At 40.2% G+C, this 17,107-nt stretch overlaps 1 protein-coding gene across 3 annotated transcripts in view; it reads right to left on the bottom strand.

Moving 5' to 3' along the window:
• Window positions 1-16,078, bottom strand: part of NR1H4 (nuclear receptor subfamily 1 group H member 4) — a 68,914-nt gene extending 52,836 nt beyond the window's left edge. For 2 of the 3 annotated variants that reach the window (XM_050935638.1, XM_050935639.1), the window contains exon 1: window positions 15,994-16,078. In XM_050935638.1, the coding sequence (XP_050791595.1) occupies window positions 15,994-16,078 (85 nt within the window). Of the gene's footprint in view, window positions 1-2,588; window positions 2,620-15,993 lie in introns of those variants that run through there. The other variant, XM_050935640.1, reaches the window with a different exon arrangement.
• Between the last annotated feature and the right edge of the window lie 1,029 nt (window positions 16,079-17,107).

The raw sequence follows: 17,107 nt of genomic DNA, 5'->3' as shown, positions 1-17,107 counted from the left end.
AGATCTTTATGTCCACACTTTAAAGCGCTGGTAGGCACTCATGATATGTCTATACTGCTTTTAGACTCCCGCAGCGGGCCCATGCCGGCTGACTCAGGCTTGCAGGGCTCGGGCTAAGGGGCCATTTAATTGTGATATAGACATTCTGGCTCAGGCTGCAGCCCAAGCTCTGGGACCCTCCCACCTTGCAGGGTCCTAGAGCCCAGGATCCATCCTGAGCCTGAACATCTACGCTGCAGTTAAATAGCCCCTTAGTCCAAGTCAGCTTGCACACGCTAGCAGCTCGTTTTTAATTGCAGTTTAGAGATACACTCAGATAGTGATGGGAACCTGCCTTTGATTTTCACAGAAACTTATGCTAGGTCTTGTCTACACAAGAAAGTTGCCCCAGTTCAATTTAAGGTTTAGTTTAAAACTGATTTAGTTAAACTAGTGCACTCTGTAGGGTGTGTAGCCACTTCTGTTTTGCTTTAAATCAGACTTATTTTGGTTTAGTTTAAGGCTATTAGGATTCAGTTTAATTAAGCTAAATTGAAATTACACTGGTTTAACAAAATCATCTTAAAAATTATTTAAGCCAATAAATGCATTTTTCTTGTATACACAGGTAGAGCTTCCTGTAAAGTTTTCAATGAAATACTTATTGTCAGAAAACGTCAGTTTGTTTAAACTAGGTGTAGTCAACCTATGGCACGGGTGCCAAAGGCAGCACGCAAGCTGATTTTCAGTGGCACTCACACTGCCCAGGTCCTGGCCACCGGTCTGGGGGCTCTGCATTTTAATTTAATTTTATATGAATCATAGAATCACAGAATATCAGAGTTGGAAGGGAGCTCAGGAGGTCATCTAGTCCAACCCCCTGCTCAAAGCATGACCAGTCCCCAGACAGATTTTTGCCCCAATCCCTAAATGGCCCCCTCAAGGACTGAACTCACAACCCTGGGTTGAGCAGGCCAATGCTCAAACCATGAAGCTTCTTAAACATTTTAAAAACCTTATTTACTTTACATACAACAATAGTTTAGTTATATATTATAGACTTATAGAAAGAGACCTTCTAAAAATTTTAAAATGTATTACTGGCATGAGAAACCTTAAATTAGAGTGAATAAATGAAGACTCAGCACACCACTTCTGAAAGGTTTCTGACCCCTGGTTTAAACCAAAACTTCTAATGAGAAAGTTTTCATAAATCTTCTGATTAGAAGTTTTTTGAAAAGTTTCTAAATTGTCAAAACATCCCTTTTAACATTTTCAAAATGAAAAAAAATTGTTTCTTGATTCAAAATTAAATATTTTAAAAGGTTGAAATCAAAATGAAATGTTTAGAAATTATCAAAACAAAATATTCTGATTGACCCAACCTGAATTTTGGGGATTATCGGTTTGTGAAAGTTATCAAGATTTTGATTTTATTGTGAGGGAAGGGAGAGGAGGTTCTATTTTCAGAACAGGAAAATGTCAAAAATCTCCAAAACTCTCCTGGGTAAGCTAAACCATTCCCACCCAGCTCTATACACAAGGCTTTCTTGAAGAGGCTTACTAGAACAATTAGCTTCTTACAATAAAATAAATTTGATTTTATCTTGCCATCTGGAATGTGCATATGATTTTATTCATGTATTAATGGAGAGTATAGACCAGATTCTGACATTACTCACACTACTGTAAAGCAAGAGATACTCTACTGATATCAGTGGAGTTACAGTAGTGTAAATCAGTGTAAGTGGTATCAGAAGCAGGCCCATTGTCTCTAGTAATGTATTATGTTCATATGTACTTACTGTTCCATTTCAGTTTTCATATCAGAAACACACATGTAATCATTTTTTAAATATGATAATTGAAATAAATACTAATAGGGTTGCAAAACTTGTGGGTTATGCTTTGCAAAAAAAAATTGCAATTAGAACATTTCACAAAATCTCTCATATTTTATTAACGTCAGAGTGAAATTTTATTTCTTGAATCTGGCCGTCACTTTGTGAATACTTTCCTCATTATGTAATTGGTGGGTGAGATTTGTTGAAGATTTTTTTCCCCCAATATTACATGTGAATATTTTGGGTGGGATTTTAAAAAGCTCTCGGCATTTGCTTAACTGGACTCCCATTGAAGTAAAAGGAAGTTGTACCATCAGAGTTCAGCTGTCACTGAGTGCTTTTGAAAATCTCACCCTTTATTTTGAGTATTATGCTGAAGTTATATACAGGCTGTAGAATTTGTATCCAAAGTATTACAGAAGTTACAGCGGTAGTGCATTGGCACGACAAATATTGTCAGTATCAAATTATAAGAAAAAGAACAGCAAACAAATTAAACCTTAAAGCCTCGAGCCTGCTAATAAAGTTAAGAGTCACACAGAGCAAATGACTTTAAGCCAAAAAGCACAAAATATATTTCCTGTGATTCACAGGATAAACCAAAATGGGAAACAAGCTAATCAATTGGTTTAAGTACTGAAAAAACTATTATCAGGTGTCTAAGGGCCTGGGCTAGACAGCCTCTGGCATCAAGCTGATTCATAGACTTTAACAGATTTATTGTATAATGTAATAGATCAAACATGAGCTTGAACAATATCCTACCATTAGCAGTCTTCATTTCGACCATTTCCATGACAATTCCTCAAAAACTTGGACTATTTAATGTGTTGTTCTCTTTATTTTTTCTAGTCAGTACTTATCTACACTTCCTTAGTACTGCTGCCTTAATATCTTGTTGCTTTACTCTGAACTGAAAACTAGAACTTCCTTTAAGACTAGCTAAGGAGTGATACAGGCCAGAGGTTATATAGTTTACTGATTAACTTCATTACAGTAAAGCCTATTTATAAATGCTTGAGACAATAGCAATGCCAAATTACAGTATAAATGTCCTTTACTAAAATCTGGATACCTTTCTCTGGGTGAGTGGATTCAAATAGCTCCTCCATTACGGTTTTGTGATTTTTTGCTTTCATTCACATTAGTATTTTGTATGAATAAAAATCTGCTTTCTTTAGGTGAAAAAACTTAATAGATTAACCATTCAAAAACCATTTTGACTGATTGATGCAGCATGTGTTTCACAGACACAGAGAAAACTATATTATTTTTAGGAGAGCCAAATTCTGTTCTCTTTAACCAGACAAGAATCAAGTGTTCTAGAAAATTATTGGTCAATAAAATTGCTCAGGAAAGTATCTATGATAACTGGTAGTAAGTGTATGTAGAATCAGGCCCCAAAGGTTGATCATTCCTTTTATTATTTCACAAAATATGCAGCTTTCGAAGCTAAAAACCTGCAAAGGAGGAACTGAGCACACAAGTGATTCTCTGTTGTCCTGTCCTATCAAATGACCTTGTGCCACATAGCTTTATTCATTCATCTCCTTCAGGTTTAGTTGAGATATTTCTCATTATTTTAGAACATCTTTCAGGTTACCTCTGCTCCACTGGGTCATTTGTTGTCCATAATTATTGTACATACATAATGTTCTGTTTCAGTTTTTGCTGTTTTGTTTCCCTTTGACTTGGAAGTCAACCACTTGCCTATTTATCATCATGATAATGCCAGATGTTGCAACATCTGCCAGATGGTGCTGGATACAAATAGTTAGCTTCTTCATCTTATGATCTTTTGGTTGTTAAATAGTTTCTGACAGTTGATTTTAGAGATTTTTTTAAAAACCAAACAAAAGCTATCAAATGGATCCTGTCTCTTCAATTTACTAAGGTGCTTGTCACTGATAGAGCTACTATATAGCATTTCCTTTAGAGTTTTTTTCATTGTCCAGTCACTAAGGGCTGCTTAAAATATGTTGGTTTGTTTTCTGCTTCTTATATTAATTTATTCTTGTAACTCACTATCCACTGCAGGGGGTCTTTTAATGAACTCCATAAAAAAATACTAACGCCATCAAAAATACTTCTACTCTATTTTTTCCCATTCTTCCCCAACTTTTCACATTTACAATGAGTTTGACACATCTCGTTATTTCCCACATGTACTGTGTTACATTTCAGGGAGAAATTGCTGGAAAAAACACACGTTCATAGACTTTAAGGCCAGAAGGGACCATTATGATCATCTAGTCTGACCTCCTGCACATTATAGGCTGCAGAACTTCACCCATCCACTCCTGCAATAGGCTCGTAATCTCTAGTTGAGTTAATGACATTTTCAAATCTTGATTTAAAGACATAAGGTTAAAGAAAATCCACCATTTACTCTAATTCAAACCAGAAAGTGACCCATGGCCCATGCTGCAGAGGAAGGTGAAAAAAACCCAGGGTCTCTGCAAATATGAGCTTGGGGAAATTCCTTCCCTACCCAAAATATGGCTATCGATTAGACCCCAAGGATGTAGGCAAGACCCACCATCCAGACACCTCAGAAAGAATTCTCTGTACGAACTCTGACCCCTCCTCATCTAGTGTCCCATCTCCAATTGTTGGAGATATTTGCTAATAGCAATAACAGTTGGGCCATATGCCATTGTAGGCAACCTCATCATTCCATCCCCTCCATAAACTTATCAAGCTCAGTCTCAAAACTACAATTACAGATTTTTTTAAACTGAGCCTCTTTATTTGAATCAATTGTATAATTGTATATTCTATCTAAAAACTTCTATCTCCACAGTATCTGAAGCTGCAAGTCTTAACGTCATGCAGATTAACAAAACATATACAAGGAGTTCCAAAAGAAAGCTGTAATGGGCTATATATTCAAAGCATTGCAACTCATCTGATACCCTAATACGAGATTTTGTGCACCTATATCTATCTGTAAAGAGTTAGGCATGCAGTTCATACGGTGACAAAGTTCTGTCCTTGACTCCGTGGGTCCTGCATTTCTTGGAGGATTTTGCTAGCCTCAGAGGCTCACTGTGACACTCCACATAGCCCTTCTCTCACAGCTTACTGAGCCATTTTCATCATAAGCCAATAATGAAGGTGAGGAGAAGCAACCCTCCCTCACACAGTCTCTGTTGTCTCCCAGTCTCAGTGATTAATCAGGGAGGGGAGGCAGGAGCCTGGGCCTGGACCCACCCTCTACTCCAGGTTCCAGCCCAGGGACCCTAAAATTAGCAGCTATGGTAGCTGACTTTTTGGAATTAGGACATGTACAATTCCCTGGGTCACTCTCCCACAGCAGCCCCCACTCAATATCTCCTTCACCGTTACCTCAGGGTCTCCTTCCTTATACCTGATATGGCTTTGTTCGGCTTTGTTCCTCCAACAGCACAACTCCCTCCTATAGCTCTTGGCACCTGCACCTCATTGACTAACTGGGAGGCTTTTAACTAGTTCCAGTCAGCCCTTGATTGGCTTCACGTGTCCCAATCAATCTAGTTATCTCCACTGCCTTCTAAAAGGATCTTAATTGGCCCCACGTGTCTTGATTAACCTGGAGCAACTGCCATTTGGTTACCATGGTACCAGGGATTTGTTTAGCCTGGGGCTAACATACCTGTTCCTCACTACTTTACTGTAGCCATCTGGCCTTGCCCCATCACAATACTGAAAAATGACATCGTCTCATGTCTAAATACTTGTCTCTTGTAGAAAAGGCAAGGGATAACTGTTGAAGAAAATGTTGGGTTCAAGGCGGTTTCACACATATCTGGTGACTATGTCCTGTTGTATTAATTTAGATGGAATATATGGCCACAGGTATTACCATAACCCAGTCACTGTGCAACATAGAAACCTCAGCCTACTTAGCACCATGGCAAAAGCATCATTAATAATCCTTTTATCCCCCATCTTTTTATTAAAGATGCAGAAAAGAAGGGAAAATAGTTATAGCATTTGAAATGTAAAGTATTAAAAATGGCTTTCATTTTAATAGCATCCCTTGTTCCCTTTCCCTTTAGCTGGAGACAGTTATTAGAAGGAAAAAAAACCTTGTTTGACAGTCTCTTAGACGTATTGAAGATGGTAACAACTGTCCTTTGGGGGTGGGGTTGGGGAGAATGAAGAAGTTAGCTGAGATGGGCTGGAGCTGTCAGCATTGCTGGTTGTTTTTAAAGTCCAATCCCATTTTCTAGAAGACAAAAGAAGACAAACATATACAAAGGAGAAAGAAAAGTACAGCAAAGATAGAAAATGCAGCTTCTCTGGTGTTAACTCTCAGTTGCACCCTCTCTTCTGGAGAAACACAAACACAGCATGTGTCTCTTCAGCAGGACCGGTGCTAGGGGTTTGAGCGCCCTAGGCGCATGGCAATTTCGCCACCCCGCACGCTGGTCCTGCAGCTCTGGTGGAACTGCCGCAGTGGTGCCTGCGGAGGGTCCGGTGCTCCGCGGCTCATGCCTGTGGGCGGTCCACCGGAGCCGCGTGAGAAGCCGACCGTCCTCAGGCATGACTGCGGCAGCTCCACTGGAGCCGCGGGACCAGCGGACCCTCCGCAGGCACCACTGTGGCAGCTCCACCAGAGCCTCCTGCCGCCCCCTCCAGCAAAACGGTGCCCACCAATTATTCTGGCACCCTAGGCGATTGCCTAGGCTGCCTAAATGGTAGTGTCGGCCCTGCTCTTCAGCCACTCTGAGACCTGAGGCCACAGGAATATGCTGACCCCTTCCAGGAGCTGCATGGAGCCACAGCAGGCAGGGAGCCTCCCTTAGCCCAGCTGCACCGCCAACCAGACTTTTAATGGCCTGGTCAGCAGTGCTGACCAGAGCTGCCGGGGTCTCTTTTCAACCAGGCGTTCTGGTTGAAAAGTGGATGCCTGCAGGGCCGTCCTTAGGATTTATGGGGCCCTACGCAGTATTATTAAACTGGTGCCCCTATGCCGGATGGCAGCCCAAGCTTACAGCCTGGTGGGGGAGGGGGAGGAGGGACTTGACAGCAAAGGATAATGAGATGCCCGGCCTGCCTCATGGTGGCGGAGAGTCACAGTTCCCCGCAGAGACTTCCATGCCCTCTCCCTCATGCAGAATGGACATGAAGAAAGTACCTAATTAAAAGCACTAAAATTTGGGAATAAAAAATGTCAGTCACAGGTTTTTTGATATGCCCTGAAGTTTGTCAGAGATTTATTTGCAAAAACTTCATAGTAAGGGTGAGTCAGCTGTCCTGCTGAATACAACATTACATATAATGGAATACATGATACAGCTCTTCTCTGTTTTACATTTTCTTAATCAGTATTTCTAAACTGAATTTATATTTTAAATGTACTCAAATCTTAAGCCAGCATTCCAGATTACTACATATTTAACTCACTGAAACAAAGACATTCTTTTAAATTAATCCGAGAGGTTTAGTGTGTTCATAACAATGTTCATTGCTTTTAGAAAAAGGGAACAGTAATTTACTTTGTGTGATCTCCATAACAAGAGACATGGTTATGAAATTTCACCAACTTTAAAAAAATATGTTTCCGAAGATTTTAGGTATAACAAGGATTTTGTCTTACTAAGGTACTGATTTTGCTGGAGGGTTCTTTTAAAACTAGTTCATTGGATAGTCAGAAGTAAAGAAAGGGAAACTCTTTGTCCAGCTATCTGGAAGGGAAGGACTGTTGTCCCTTTAAGGCTCTCTTCAGTGGGGGGAGAGGTGGTGAAGGGATGGACAGAAAGGACAAAGGAAGACTTGGAAGCACTTTTTTTTTTAACTATAGTAATTAAAATGTGTATTTTAGATAAGGGAGGTCTTTTGAAGGATTTATTTGAAAAACTGTATGTCTGAAGATCCACACATTTAAGGCTAAAGATGATTGTGCATCTAAAACTCTATGCAAGCATTTTTTAGAAATGTGATTTTATAATCTTCATCAGCTCACTAATGAAATATTTTTAAAGCAAATTTTAAACTAAGGTCCTGTAGACTGACATGTTCTGTGTAAATATTACATTAATGCACAACTGTTTTTGTCAGTAAAGTCAGAAACTGACAGTATAAAAATTTATTTGGGCATAAGCTTTCATGGACATCTGATGAAATGGGTTCTAGTCCACAAAAGCTTATGCCCAAATAATTTGTTAGTCTTTGAGGTGACACAAGGACTTGTCCTTGTTTTTGCTGATACAGACTAACAGGACTACCACTCTGAAACCTGTCAGTATATACCTTGGGGTTGGCAAATGACTGTTAAATGGCTTTATTACCCCTTGAATGTCTCTTTAACAGTTTCAATGTTGTGCTAATATGTCTGGCAGGCTGGAGGTTTTTTCACATGTAACTACTAGATTCCCTCCCAAGGAAGACTCACCAGGCTAGAGCAGCCATCTGTGAGAGCCTGCAGGAAGGGTCAGAACAGGGATAGGAAAACAAGAAGGTGGACACTAAGACCCAGTGGTGCCCCAAATTTTCAGGTGCCCTACGCAGCTGCCTATGTTGCCTATGCCTAAGGACGGCCCTGGATGCCTGGCAACCCTAGTCAGCCATGATGGCAAAACTCAATCTAGTAGTCATTTCCCCGCAAAGTCTCTTTCTTTAAGGGCCACAAAGGAGAGTGATGGGTAAAATAGCCCATCCTCTCATTATTTTGTCCACCAATTGGGCCTAGTTTCTGACACACCAGTTTTGATCTCTGGTTCTACACTTTTCTTGTTTCTCAAGCATGATCTTACACAATCCTTGAATTATATCAGCAGGTCTCTTTGTTTGTACTAATTCAGTTTATCTCCCTTTCATACCTTTTCCCATCAACATTGGTTTAGGTTATTGTGACATCTTATGAACTTACACTCACTTTTTACCACTGAACTCACAATTAGGGTAAATTTGTAGGCCCAATTATTAGAACAGTGTTAAGATGGGATAATTTTATAAACCAAATTAAATCTATTATCAACTGCAATTTAGCAATGGACCTCTACATCCTATGACTGGGACTTCCACTGAAAAATGAACAATCTTTAAAATACTCTAGATTAATAGCTTATTTATTAGCTGTAGCACATTGCTATCACTGGAGGAACATTTGGGAAATATTGGTGATGGAAATAGCTATAAAAATTGAAAAAAAATTTGAAATGTGATTTTGTTTTGGCTGAATTCACTAAAAAACGGTTTCATGCTGTCAAGCTCACACAGCTATTCTCTTTTTGTTGTCTATTTACTAATTCATGATAAATAGTTAATAATTAACTGAATTTCCTTGTTATTTCCAAGTGATATTTACACTGATAAGAAACAGCCAAGAAATCACTTGACTCAGCCAACCCTTACTCATGTAGAATAGTACTTTACTCCTCAAGAAAACCTAATGACCTCATGATTTCAATTACCATGATTCCAATACAAGTACTCCAAAAGAAAGGTATTACTCAATATGAGTAAGCATTAGGCCCCAGAGATATAGGTTGAAATCCTGGCCCCATAGAAGTAATTAGCAAAATTCCCATTGACTTCACTAGAACCAGGATTTCACCTGTAAGTTAGAAGTGTTTGAAAACCTGGTTTGGCTGGTTGTGTTGTATCACTTTTCAATAGGCTCAAGGTATGATACTAGGCCGTATCCCAGTTCCTGTACACAATTGGTCCCATTCAATTCAATGGGACTTTGTTGGGTAAGTAAAAGAAGTAGCATTTGGCCAGTGAAGAGAAAATGAACCTATTTAAATAGGGAAAGAAGGAGGGAGAGAAAAGGCTAGTAATCTAATTCTATTCATTTCAGTTTTAACTCCAATTTAAAAGGCTTTTCCTTTTCTCTATCATTTCTACTTATCAATAAAAATTAGGAAAAAGGGTAAAGAAGACAGAAAAGAAAACACAGGAAACAGAAGAGCTGGCCAAAAAAAGGGACACATTTTTCACAAGCATTTTTGAGAAAAAAATTGACTCTATTTTTATTGAAATTTTTTGAATTTGGAAATTTCTCAATCAGCTCTACTGCACACAAGTGTGCTCAAGTGGTGCAATCAGTATGGACGATGAACCCAACTGTAGTTACTAACAGTATCAACCCATTTTTTTTACCATCGTCAGAATCGAAAGAGGAGTAGTTGACCCCTTGTGGGGTATCCCAAAATGTTGCCACATAAAAAACCCAACTGTAGCTACATCCAAATTCATATGTTTTTATAAGGAAATAAGCGCTATCTTGAAAGTATGTGTGTTCCAGCAGCAGGATCCTTCTAGGTACTGGCTGGTTGACTGCCCTCTATTTCCTGGTTCTCCGCTCTTTTATGACTTATTCCCATTTCCCCTTCCTGCAGGACAAGGAAATTCTAGATGCCCTCTGTTTCTACCTTTCATAGAGGCGGTCACCTGGGAAATCCCATGGACCTCTGGAGCCCCTGCTCAGGGACAGGCCCCTTTCCCTTCTCTGGAATAGTTGTCATAGCAGTGGGTGAATAAGGAAAGAAGAGGAACTTTCTCTCCATAGGAGGTCCCCATTCTCCTTAGAAATAATGTGGAATAGATGGGTAGTTCAATGTATTTGTTTGCTGAGTTCTTCAAACAAGAGATGCTTGCCATGCAGATTATTAGATATCTGGTTTGTTTCTAAACCATCAGAATGACAAGGTAGGTAAATGGAACTTCTTTTCCAGTTATAGAAGACACAATAATAAAGAAATGTCTACATTTTAGTGGCTCTCACATGCGCTGCTCTGGTTAAGGTCACTTTGTGATTTCCAAAGGGAGCACCTCTTTTCAGGAGTTCATAACTCCACAAACAAAATCTCAGTTAAAAAGTGAGAGACTACATAAACATTAACTACAATAGATAAATTATCCTAGAAGTATATTGTTAAAACAGCAATTTGCAGTCTCCACCCATCAAAAGTGAAATCGTTTATCCTGAAGGACACATTGAACTTCTTGCAACTATAAATCTTGAGTGCTGATAAATCTTGAGAGCTACCTTAGGATTACCATGGTGACCAGCTTCACAGTTTAAACATGCACAATTACAACATAACTTTACTAAACAACTAGACCCCAATACTCAAAACTGTACATTCAAAGGGACACTTAGACATAGAATCATGGTTCTAACAATGCCTTCCAGGTAGCTCTAGCCTTAATGAACTACAAAGCAAAGCCAATACTTGGGAAAAAAAAACCATAAAAGAAAAATGTGTTTAGATTTTTGAGGGGTAGAGGATGTTTTGTAGAGAAATCAATTTTGACAGACTTAACAGCTCCTCCTGTTATATCAAAGCCCTAATATGTGAGGCATTGCATGAGATATTTAATTGTTCCAAGTGCCTTTTAAATATAAAATTCCCCTGTAACCACTTTTTGTGTATAAGTCTCCATCTGCCAAAGCACAAATCTAGAACAATGTGTCACAAAGACCAAACTGAGGGACACAAAGAAGTATTCATGCACAAAATTTAAAAAGCAGTCAGAGTCATATCCTTAGTATAAATAACACTCTCATATCTTGGTTTCATGATTCTGTATTTTTAGTGCAAATAATTTTCAACAATAAAAGTTTGGGGATGCCAAATTTAAGAGAAACATAGTAGCTTTGGGACTAAATTGGGTGACATCCCTCTAAAAGAGGGACAGTAGAAAGTTGGGCATAGGTGAAATTCCTAATTTGAGGCCTAATTCAATTCCATTATACATTAATTATTTCTTTTACAAAAATACCCCAACTTAGATCAAGGTTCCATTTTGCTAGACACTGCACACACATAATACCTCACTCTCACAGCACCTTACAAAGGAGGTAAGGATCATTATCCCATTGTACAATGGAGAAACCGAGCCACTGAGCGATGAAGTGACTTGCCCAAGGTCACTCAGCAGGCCAGTAGCAGAACCCTAGAACCCAGGTCTCTTAACGCCCTGTACCAGTTTCTGGCAACTATGTCATATTATTTATTGCCTCATGCATGTCCTATGGATCGTACAAGCCTTGCCCCAAGAACTGACAATTTCAGCATCAGTAGGTCAACCTCTTGTTGAAGAGAACATGTTTTAAATCAACATACTTCTTTGTATTTTGGAATTGTCCAGCCTTAATCTCTTTTCCAGAAAATATCACTAACTAATAACATAGTGGACTTTTGGGGCCAAAATCTATTCTCCCACAAGTGAAAATCTGGATTAATTCAATCAAAATCAACAAAATTACTCTGGACTTTTACTGGTGCAAATGAATCCAGAATTTGCCCCCAAAATTTGAATGTCACCCTTTTTTTGAATGTCACCATGCATCTGACAAAGTGGGTGTTCACCCACGAAAACTCATGCTCCAATAAGTCTGTTAGTTTATAAGGTGCCACAGGACTCTGCTACCCTTTTTTTCATAGATTTTAGCCTGTGACCATGGGATTTAACAAATAGACAAATATATCTAAAATTATGGCTACTTATTGCTGTTTTTAAAACTGCAGGATACTGAATTTCCTAAAATATACTTCTCCTAGCACAGGATAGTGGCTCCAAAGTCAAGGGGGGGTGGAGAATCCCTTTAAAGTTTAAGCATTCATAGGTTTAGTTTGTTTCATGGTGGCTCCCAACCTAAACATCTGCTCATTAACATTCCATTTTAGCCACAAGGGATCCAGGTCTACGCTAACTGTTAACAAACTGACGTGGGAAAGAGAAATGATTAATACAATCTTGTGTGATCTTAGCACACAATTTGTACTTAAGATGTGGTCCAAACAGGGAGCCTGGCCTGTAGGGGAGTATTCAGGAACAAAGCACCCAAACTACAACGTCCTTGAAATATTTCAGTTTAGATCAACCCTTAGCCTCACATTAAATATTTCATTTTGATTTTCCGGGATTAAAAATGGGAAAAAAATCAGCAAATTCAAATTTTCCTAGAGAAATTTTCAGTTTTATGGAAAGTAAATTTTCCTTCAAAAAATATTTAGATGCAAAATTCCTTAGTGAACAGGAAGATTCATAAAGAGGGAAAATAGTTTTGTTAAGGCTCTGCACTGCCCCTTAGCAGATCTGGGTTCATCTCCTGGCCCTTCCACAGACTTTGTGTGTGACTTTGGGCAAGTCACTCTCTCGGTCCCTCAGTTTCCCAGCTACACAACAGCAACAGTAACAATAACCTTAATCCCACCTTGGTCAGTCTTGTCTGTGTAGACTCCAATCCTGCATTTCTTTGTGCACAGGCAGACTTCTGTGCCTGCACAGAGTCCCACTAACTTCAGTGGGTCTCCACACAGGCATAGCAATCTCTCTGCATGCAGCAAACTGCAGTACCTGGACCTTCAACTGCAAGCTCTTCAGGGCAGGGATGATACAGTGAATACAGCAATGGAGCCCTTACCTAGTCTGCATCTTCTAAGTGTAAGCGAGGGAATGGTCCCGCTATTGTGGGGAACTTTCCTGGCTTCTGCACTACCCCGATGAAGTGGGCTGGCGAAAGGATGAGAGTCTTTTCTCCCACTTCCTTTACCCAGAGGCCTCCCTGCCCTTGAGGACTCCCCTTCCACTCTCCTGTCTGGCAGAGTCCTCGTAACCCCAACAAGGCTGGGCCCAGGATTCCCGGGGGGCTCAATCCCCAACCCTACTGTGGTCACCCAGGACAGGGGCTAGGGTGTCCCCACTCTGGGGTATTCTCTTTGCACCGCGTACCTCCCTGACCCACTGATCACATCATACAATTTAAAGCAAATACAAGTTATTTAATTGACAATTAATTTTTAAAAAGAATAAGGAAAAATGGAAAAGGTTAAAGGAAAACACATCTCCCCGCTCTGTGGCAGGGACCATCACAAACAGTGTTTCTGGACATCAGGGCACTTCACAGTCTGTTCCTTGTAGGTCCCAGGCCTCCTCCTCCAGCCCTGGCTGTGCTGCAGGGACGCTGCGGGTTGGATACTTGCTCTGGTGGTGGCCACACACTCTCAGGCTCTGGGTGGCAGGACCCTTCTCCCCAGTGTCACCCCCGCTCTGTCAGGGTTATGATCCCCCTCCAAGTCTGGCCTGCAGAGCCTCTTGGCTGAGGCGTCTCCCTGTGCTGGGCCCACTGCCCAGGGTCCCCTTCGCTCTCCTCAGCTGCTCACCGCACCCAGCTCTGGACTGCTCTAGCCCCAGCTCCACTCTGCCTCAGCACGTCTGCTGTTGCTGCTCTGCCTTCAGCTCCCTGGGCTGCTTCTCTGGCCTCTCTGGCTCCAGTTGCTACAGCTCTGCTCCCAGGGCAGGTCTACTCTGCAGGCTGCTTCTGTGACTCTCTCTCAGCTCTCACCTGCTTCCTGAGCTGCTTGTCTGGCCCCTCTGGCTCTGGTTGCTGCAGCTCTGCTCCCAGGGCAGGTCTGCTCTCTCTGGGCTGTGCTCTGGCTTTTTGGGCTGCAGCTCTGCTCCCAACAGCTTAGCTTGGGCCCCTACTCTCGCCTTAGCTCGGCCCCACTCTGTCTGACCCAGGCAATTTCAGCTCACACGGAGGACAGGACCCACCCTGGCCTTCTGTCTCTTTGATTAGCCTGCCCACCCTGTCAATCAGGCTGACCTGAAGCATTGGCCTCTCGCCATTGTTCCTGGGAACTGTCAGTCTCAGGGTCCTGATTTGCCATCGATCCCTCCCCTTTTAGTGCTGGGAGCTAGCAAAACACCCCCGCTGAATGTTAGTAAGGGGATAACAATCCTCTTACATAAGCAGTAAATGTAATCCAAATAAATAACAATAATAATTAATACAGCAAATGGATCAGATCACCAAGATGGCCCTTTGCAGTTGTCAGTGCAGGTGTCATCAGGTGATATGGTTACACATAATCCTCCAAGAATGTTTTCCTTAGCATGTGAGCAAGTTTTGACTCTTAGGCCAGGTCCACACTACAGACTTCTGCTGGCAGAGCTACATCAATCAGGGATGTGCTCTCTGACTGACATAGTGCTGCTGGCAGAAGCCTCTAGTGTAGATGAAGCTATACAGGAAAAGCTGTGCTTGTACCAGTATAGCTTGTTTTGCTTGTGAGGGGTGGTTTTACTATACTGGTGCAAAGTACAGCTTTGCCAGTATAGCTGTATCCACACTAGAAGCACTTTGTCAGTGCAGTATACTGGTATTCCTACACCAGCAAAACACTCCTAGTGTAGACATGGCATTGAAAGACATGCTGTGATGTGGTTAGTTTTGGGTTACGCGAAGTTCTGAGTGGATGCTGTGAGAGAGAGGAAGTTGTGTGAACAGCAAGAGAGTTTGCTTTCTGCCTAGGGCTCAGATAAGTCAATTCTTGTGGCAGAGTTTCTCCGTGGTGTTGTGTTGGGCTGAGATTCCTGGAAGAAGGGATTGTCCTACATGCTGTTTGACCATTGCATTTTAGGACTGATGCATATGTATAAATATAGCATGTTACATGTAGAGTATCCCCAGACTTCTTGTCACTACTTTTTCCTCCACTGGGAAGCCAACTTGCAAGGCCCCAGACAAATGCTCCAACTCAAAAGAACGGCAACATTGGTGTAGAAGAAAGGGCAGCTATCTTAATTATTTTCTTATTTCCCAGCAACACATATAATAGAAGATAGCTTCCCTGCACTCATAAAATATTGACAGAGTATTCTTCATTCATTAACAAGCCCATGTTTCACAGTGGAAAAATGCAGTGGAGTCTCAGTCATGTAGAATTTTGCAGCCTTTATTATAACTTTTATTATGCACTAAAGTAATAGCACCATTTTAATGGTCTCTATAAAAATAGAGTAATGGTTTTAACACAATTAAATTATTTTCATAAATGTATATAAGAAGGCAATATACCTATTTTATAGTATAATTTAGTTATAAATTGACTAAAAATATTTTGTACCTGCTCAGCTTTACATAAATGACTAACCTGAAGACCATTTCCTGCCTACCTATAATAGACTATCCTTGCTGAATGACTTATCACGGCAACAGAATAGTGCTATAATAGTAAACTACAAGCTTTTTTAAACTGTGGCATACAGCAACACATATTGTGCCTTATTTTGCAATTCATTTAAATTGGGAGTTCTGCATAACAGCTGATTGCTCACCATGGACCATAGTAACTGACTGCAGGACTTCAATATTTTGATTCTAGGCTATTGGTTCAGCTATAATTTGCTGGAGATAGATACATTTCAAGCTAATTTGACGATTTACCAAATAGATTAGGACCTTCAGGAAGTGAAAATCCATCAGCACCAGGTAGCTGGGAATGTCCTATTAGATTCATTTCAGATCCCATCTAGTCTTTAATTGAAGAACAATGTGACAGGGCGCAAGCTGAAAGGAAACCCTGAAAGATAAAGAAACAAGGATAACTAAAACAAGATAATAATTTGTTTTTGTGTACATATTACAGACCAGAATTCTGAAGGTTGTTTCAATATTTACTATAAAAAACCCTGATGTAAAAGTATAATGCACAATTTAGCCTTTTAAAAAGTGCTGTGCCTTTTCCTTGTGGTTGCATATTTTATATGTGATCATTCTGCTTTCTACCAAAGGTGATGGGGATTATGCTGTCACATCCTTTCATAATTTCCTAAATAAGTGGCCTGAATTTTTAAATGTGCTGCACACCCAGTATTGGGCCTCAATAGGAGCTGTTGTATGCTCACCACATTTGAAAATCTGGCCACTTATTTAGGTGCCTAAATATGGATATAAAAGCCTAAATTTAGGCTCCTGTCCTTGAAAAGCTTGGCCTTTCCACATTTTGAAAAAAAAAATAACAAAGTTCTCAAAACAAACATATAGTTTCTCCCACCTTTATTCACAAATTCAGGATTACAGTTTTCATTACAAAGTATCATAACTCAAGCAGGAAGACAATGTGCTTTAGCAGTCAGTATGCACTCTCCCCATTTAAAACACAAAGAGCTTTTTAATTAAACATAGAGAAAAGCTATGAAAAAAAACACAACCATATTGACTAGGGAGACTATTAGTACGTGTGCATGGTTTTCCCCTTTATAAAAGTGCTTCCTTAATTCAAGCAATTTAAAATGTAATATTAATCTAACTGCTGAATTTTCATTGCACATACTGAAAAAACTGACTTTTTTGCTTTGTCTTTCCTGTTCTGTTTTATTATTATGACCCAGTGTTCAGAGTTTTTTTATTAAATGAAGCATTTCTTCACTTGGAAATTATACTGTGGGTTTCAGGCATCAGGTAAATGAAATCAATGAGTAACATTTTCAAAAGCACCTAATTTACTTTCCATTGGACTTAGGCTCCTAAGTCACTTAGTTGCTTTTAAAAATTGAAC

The sequence above is a fragment of the Gopherus flavomarginatus genome, chromosome 1 (assembly GCF_025201925.1).
Source record: "Gopherus flavomarginatus isolate rGopFla2 chromosome 1, rGopFla2.mat.asm, whole genome shotgun sequence".
NCBI classification, from domain to species: domain Eukaryota; kingdom Metazoa; phylum Chordata; order Testudines; family Testudinidae; genus Gopherus; species Gopherus flavomarginatus.
The sequence above is the reverse complement of the archived record's forward strand: the minus strand, read 5'-3'. Positions and strand labels throughout refer to the sequence as shown.